This window comes from Salvelinus sp. IW2-2015, linkage group LG34 (genome assembly GCF_002910315.2).
Source record: "Salvelinus sp. IW2-2015 linkage group LG34, ASM291031v2, whole genome shotgun sequence".
NCBI classification, from domain to species: Eukaryota; Metazoa; Chordata; class Actinopteri; order Salmoniformes; family Salmonidae; genus Salvelinus; species Salvelinus sp. IW2-2015.
In genome coordinates this window covers 2025785-2032039 of record NC_036873.1, presented here as the reverse complement: position 1 = coordinate 2032039, position 6255 = coordinate 2025785, and the positions used below count along the sequence as shown (strand labels likewise).

Genomic DNA, 6255 nt, shown 5'->3' with positions numbered 1-6255 from the left:
GGCCAGTGCCGAGGATTCTGTCTGTTACCTCTTCCCTATTTCGCTCTGCCTGAGGAACTGGATGTTGTTAGCGGAGTCTGCTAGCTCGGGGTACTGCTCTATGGAGAGGACGTAGTACCCATCGTAGCCCAGMACCTTCCCTCCGCTCAGCAGCTGCCTCTTCTCCCCCTCCGTCCACAGCCTCACTCCCTCCTCCCCCTCCCTCACCCGTTGTTGCTCCCTGGACCARGCACTCGMCAACGCCTTCTGCCTGGCCTGCTCCAGMACACGCGCCTTCTCCTCGTCCAGAGTCATSCCGTARCGCACGTGGAGCGCYAGWGCGCCGTACTGCAGCTCCACRTCGGCGAAGCGCCGAGTYCTGCCGTTCACCACGGTGGTGGACTGRGACACAGTCACGTTGACTCCGTTCTCCAGCGACTTCCTCCCGCTTGTCAGCCTCAGCGCTCCCAGGTCGCTCTCCGGGAGGCTGGTCTTGATGAAGTAGTGCGTGTCGCGTCCCTCCACCGTGAAGTGTAGGTCCTCCAGGTAGAACGCATTGTTGAGGACGGCGGCSACCTTGATGCAGTCCTCGTTGGCGATATTCAGAGCGTTGGTGACCACACGGCCCTGCGTCACCGCCAACATAACACCCTTACCGATCAGCGACTTGGCGGTGGCGAACCACAGCCAGGGTTTCTCCCGGTTGGAGCGCCGGCGGCTCAGCTGGATCTCCGGCATCCTCTCGAAGGACAGGAAAGCCTTGGCTTGCCGGGTCACTTCCTGTTGCACCCCCGAGATGGACTGATGGGAGGAGTCAGAGAAGGGGGAGAAGAGAGGGAGGAGAGAGAGGAGAGAAAAGTCCAAGTTACACAGATATCAAATCCAAACTCTCTCTCCTTGTCATGCTCTAGCCTCAGTATGTAAAGCCTGTTGTGTTTCTTTACCCACTGGGCACACTGTGGTTAAATCCACATTGTTTCCATGTCATTTCAATGAAATTACGTTGAATCAATGTAGAATATATGTTGTAATTGATGTCTGTGACCGGTGGGCGGCTATTCCCCTAGTACTGTTTTATCAACAAAAAAAAACGAAATTATTCTCCAAAAAACGAGGGACAATATGAAACCAAATCCCAGATTGACATGGTGAAGAAGTGTCCCAGCTTCAGTCATTCAAAGGTTCCCTTTCTTCTAGAAATGTCCTATTTATATGGAGACAAAACACGGAATATTGTTTTAGCAAGAAAAAGATCACAGGGAGAACTTTGTTTGTTTGTCATGAGAAAAAACACAACTGCAACGACAACAAAAAAGTCGTTTTTTAGATCAATGCTTTATTGTTTTCTATATATATTTTTTAGAAATATGGGATTGTTGGGTTTGTGAGGAGCAACAGCACAGCTTGTTAATTTCACACAGAGAGAAGAAGAAGAAGCGACAGTCATGGTAACGTAGTTAAACTAATAAGGGACTCATTTGCATTTCAAATACGTATGTATAACGACTTTATTTAAAGACAAACCGGAGGATGATTCAGCTGCGGTATAATTGGTGTGTGTGTGTGTGTGTGATTTCTCTGTACTTTGTAGCCGTGGGTGAACTGTGGACCACCCTGAACGTTGTTGGTCTCTTCTTCACTGGCGGTGCGTCATAACAAGCTAAATCAACACGGTGGGTTGGTTGGTCTTCCAGCCAGCTGTGCTGTGAGATTGTGCTCGTAGTTTCAGTTCGTCAGTACAACCACAGTACGGAAATGAGAGTGGAGATAGCTAGCTAAGGTTAATAAACCGCAGAGCGAGGTGGAGGGATATGACAGTGGAGATAGGGTAAATAAACTAGACTAGAGGGAGGGAGGCGGAGGGATACGTTATACCGGAAGGTTGTAATAAACCAGAATGAGGCGAAGGGATATGACAGTGGAGATAGAGGGTAAATTAACCCCAGAGAGAGGCAGATAGTACGATAGTGGTGATACAGAGTAAATAAGCGGAAGGGAGGGAGGAAGGGATAGGGGAGGATGGAGGGGTGGAGGGAGGTAGGAAGGCGGAGGGATACTACATACCGGCAGGTCGTCCCAGAGCTGGCTCTTCTTCATCTCCAGGGACGGCTGTGTGAGATCGAACTTGGGGATGGGGAACCCGGGGATGGCGTTGTGAAGGTGGAACCCAAACGTCACCAGCCAGATATTGACATCTGCAACCATGGAAAAGTGAATTACATTGTGACTATGAGAGAATAGGGCCCTGAGGGATATTATGTCCCAATGTTTCAGATTAGGATAGGACAAACTGKATTGTCCCGAGGGGAAAATAGTCATTTCGAGTCATACCTTTCATGTTTAGCCAGAACTATWATCATGTGGAAAGGGTAACTGCTGAAAACAATAGCAATATCATKGTGATGCATAGCAATGAGGTAATATGCCACCGCTAGACAATTACTAAAGTTCACAGCCATAAAATATTCATACTAATAGTCTATTCACAATAGACTGTTTATCTATGGTCATCATGCAATGACAACCTGTCCCTACTGTATTGCCGTAACAGGCCTTACCGTTCTACATGGCAAGGTGCCAGACAAATATAATGAGACCATGGTTCTGTGCATTGCAGTACATTGGTTTGTATCTGCTTGGCTAAGCTGTAGGGAGTAAATCAGAGTGCATTATAGGTCGCATCACAGTCTCTTATCTGTGATGCACTCCATTTGTGACATACTCGTTCTTCTATAAACCATCGAGAAGGTTTATGTCTTACGTAAGCTATAAGCAGTCAACTAGAGTGAATTCACCGTCTCCCACCTGTGACGTACTCCTTGACCTCGTGAACTTTGCTGACAGGGTTGTTGTTCCGGAACATGTACAGGTTGAAYGSCGCCGGRTCTTTCCCGACTCTCGTCCACGTCCCGATGTCTGGGGTGGTCCAGCGCCCCGCCGGGATGTCATAGTCCCGGTCCCCGAAATGCAGCAGGCGCGTCAGGGGATCGTAGAGACCCCCGTGGAAGCCGATCACCAGGACAAAGTCGGGGTTGGAGTCAAAGTAGACCTCGCCGTAGGCCGTGTACTGCACCTAGAAAATTATCACAAAATACATTGAATAACTAACACCTCGCTGGAAAGGTAGATTTAGACTAGCTTTTATTGGACATAAAATCCAACTAACATCACATAGAGGATCGGGTACTGTACACGAGGCCTTTCCAACTGGTCTGAAACCTTACCTGCTATCCAACTAACATCACATAGAGGATCGGGACTGTACACAAGGCCTTTCCAACTGGTCTGAAACCTTACCTGCTATCCAACTAACATCACATAGAGGATCGGGTACTGTACACGAGGCCTTTCCAACTGGTCTGAAACCTTACCTGCTATCCAACTAACATCACATAGAGGATCGGGGACTGTACACAAGGCCTTTCCAACTGGTCTGAAACCTTACCTGCTATCCAACTAACATCACATAGAGGATCGGGTACTGTACACGAGGCCTTTCCAACTGGTCTGAAACCTTACCTGCTATCCAACTAACATCACATAGAGGGATCGGGACTGTACACGAGGCCTTTCCAACTGGTCTGAAACCTACCTGCTATCCAACTAACATCACATAGAGGATCGGGGACTGTACACGAGGCCTTTCCAACTGGTCTGAAACCTTACCTGCTATCCAACTAAAATCATATAGGAGATCGGGGACTGTACACAAGGCCTTTCCAACTGGTCTGAAACCTTACCTGCTATCCAACTAACATCACATAGAGGATCGGGGACTGTACATGAGGCCTTTCCAACTGGTCTGAAACCTTACCTGCTATCCAACTAACATCACATAGAGGATCGGGTACTGTACACAAGGCCTTTCCAACTGGTCTGAAACCTTACCTGCTATCCAACTAACATCACATAGAGGATCGGGACTGTACCACCAAGGCCCTTTCCAACTGGTCTGAAACCTTACCTGCTTCAAAAGAAGCCCATTACTACTGAACACTGCTAGAGGGGTTCCGGTGTTGTCACAGGCGATATAGAACTCCTCTCCGCTACTGATCTCCATGGCGAAGAGGTGTCCCTGCAGGTCRTAGTAGAGAGATGTGATCTCTGAGCTGCTRTGGTTGTAGACGTGCGTGATCCTGGTCGGGTAGTTCAGGTCTGCATAGAAGAACTGCAGGTGCTGGCCCAGGCTGGTTCTGGAGGCCACACGGCGGCCCAACCCGTCGTAGCGGTACTGGATGGTCCAACTGTTGGGGGAAGGGAGGGAGAGGAAGAGAGATTTTACAATTAGGAAACATTACAGAGTATTAATAGCAGTGAATTATTTGAAACAATTTACACATTTACAAGAATTATCATCAAACAACACAATACAAATGAAATACATATTTACCCCCCCGCAAAAAAACGTCAGTGGTCCAAGTTCGGGTGTATGTTTACAGTGGGGTATGGATGGTACAGTCAGGTAAGGTCACCAATCGTCCAACTAACCTGTTGCCTTTGCTGTAGACGCGTTCTAGAAGGCCCTTGGAGTTGTACTCAAAGATCTCAGCTCCTCTCTGTCTCAGGAACCCGTCATCGTCCARCCGGTACTGGACGTCCCCGAGCCGYGTGATGCGRTCTCGGAGGTCGTAGCGTAGCGGGGTGAGCCGGGCRCTGTTACCCGGGTTGAGCAGGTGGAGGTTGCCGTTCAGGTCGTAGTTGTAGCGCCACATCATCTTCTCGTTGAGGTAGACCGTCTGGAGCTGACCGTCCACGTCGTACTCGTAACCRTACTTGGTCGTGTTGGCRAACGGTCCGATCTTGATCTCGCGTTTGGTCACCCGGCCCATGTTGTCATAYTGGATGGTGATCCAGTACATGAGGGATCTGAARATCTCGTACTGGATCTCCTTGATCCGYCCGTGGACGTCGAAGTGCTTGGTGTAGGTCATGACGGCCGTGGAGATGATCTGGTTGATGTCGTAGTAGATCACACCGAACTTTCCGAATTGTTCCACCTTCAAATCAGATGAAACTTTATTTATTTAAAGTGCATTTAAATCACACACTTTCAGTAAAATAATGAAATGTGAGAAAGGTTTTTAAAAGGTTTTAGACGTGATTGAAGAACCTCACCTTCCCGGAGATGTCGTCAAACTGGTAGAGGTCGATTGGCAGCGGCGTCTCGTTGATGACAGCCTGCATGCTGGTGACCCGGAAGCTGTTGTCGTAGGTATAATCAAACCGTGCGTTCACCATGCCGTCCTCACTGAACCGGAAKATCTGCCGGTCCACCAACGGTCCAATCTGCCGGTACCGGATGGAACAGATGAACCCTTCACTCTGGAGGTTCACCGTCTTCAGCACACCGGCTGTCTCATCGTAGGTGAAGCTAACCCTCGTAGAATCATACAAGATCTCCGCCATTTTGTTCTGTCGTCGGTACTTGTAGAGAATTCTACGACCTGTTGATATAGAAGTGGGTGGTTATTCTGTGTACAACACCAACATAAATTCCTAGCAAATTTTGTTGAATGGCAATACAGTTTTAGGGAAGTTTTCTTGAAGTTTCTGAAAATGTTCTCTTTTTTTGTGATAATAAAAAATGTACTTGATGACAGACGAGACAAAGACGTTAGACATACTCAACACATAACACAACCATAACACTTCTGACAGTTGTCTGACCTGTCCCTAGGTGGGCCACTCTGAGGAGCTGTCCGTCTTCGCTGTAGTCGACGGTGACCGAGGCGTTGCTCTCCGGGGGGTTGTAAATGTTGCGATAGTAGCCCAGGGAGCGGATGGTCTGCATGGTGTGACGGGCCACCGACGGCATGGTGACAGCAGACAGGCGGTCCAACAGGTCGTAGTCAAAGATGTACTGACGCTGGCTGTGGAGCAGGAGCACCATGGACTGGAGGGAGGAGCCAGGCAAAGGCAATAATTACAGAACACTTGTAGAATTAATGCAGTGGAGTGCATTTAACAGAGTTCTGCGTTTAGATCTGAGAGGTGAGGGAGGGATGGAAGGAGAGAGGGAGGAGGAGGGAGGTCAAGATAACTCAATTAAAAGAGAGAAAATCTTTCAGGAAGTGGAATGTTAATCCTGGTTTAGCGCTCCATTGGAATTTGTTAATGTACATTAGAGTTAATTAATTGTGCGTAATTGTTCTCTCTCTCTTCTCTCTCCTCTTCTCTCTCCTCTCTCTCTTCTTTCTCCCATCACTCCCCCTCCACCTTTCCTCCCATCCCATCTTCTTTTCCTCTCCTTTCTCCTCCCTCCATCTCCATCCATAA

The 6255-nt window shown here is 48.5% G+C and overlaps 1 protein-coding gene across 1 annotated transcript in view; it reads right to left on the bottom strand.

The window, feature by feature from the left end:
- Positions 1–6: 6 nt before the first annotated feature.
- Positions 7–6255, bottom strand: part of LOC111958355 (teneurin-3) — a gene marked incomplete at its 5' end in the record, with an annotated part of 80464 nt that continues 74215 nt past the window's right edge. The window contains 7 exon segments of the mRNA XM_070437240.1: positions 7–780; positions 2044–2174; positions 2785–3052; positions 3944–4223; positions 4468–4976; positions 5095–5423; positions 5647–5872. Of these exon segments, the coding sequence (XP_070293341.1) occupies positions 25–780; positions 2044–2174; positions 2785–3052; positions 3944–4223; positions 4468–4976; positions 5095–5423; positions 5647–5872 (2499 nt within the window).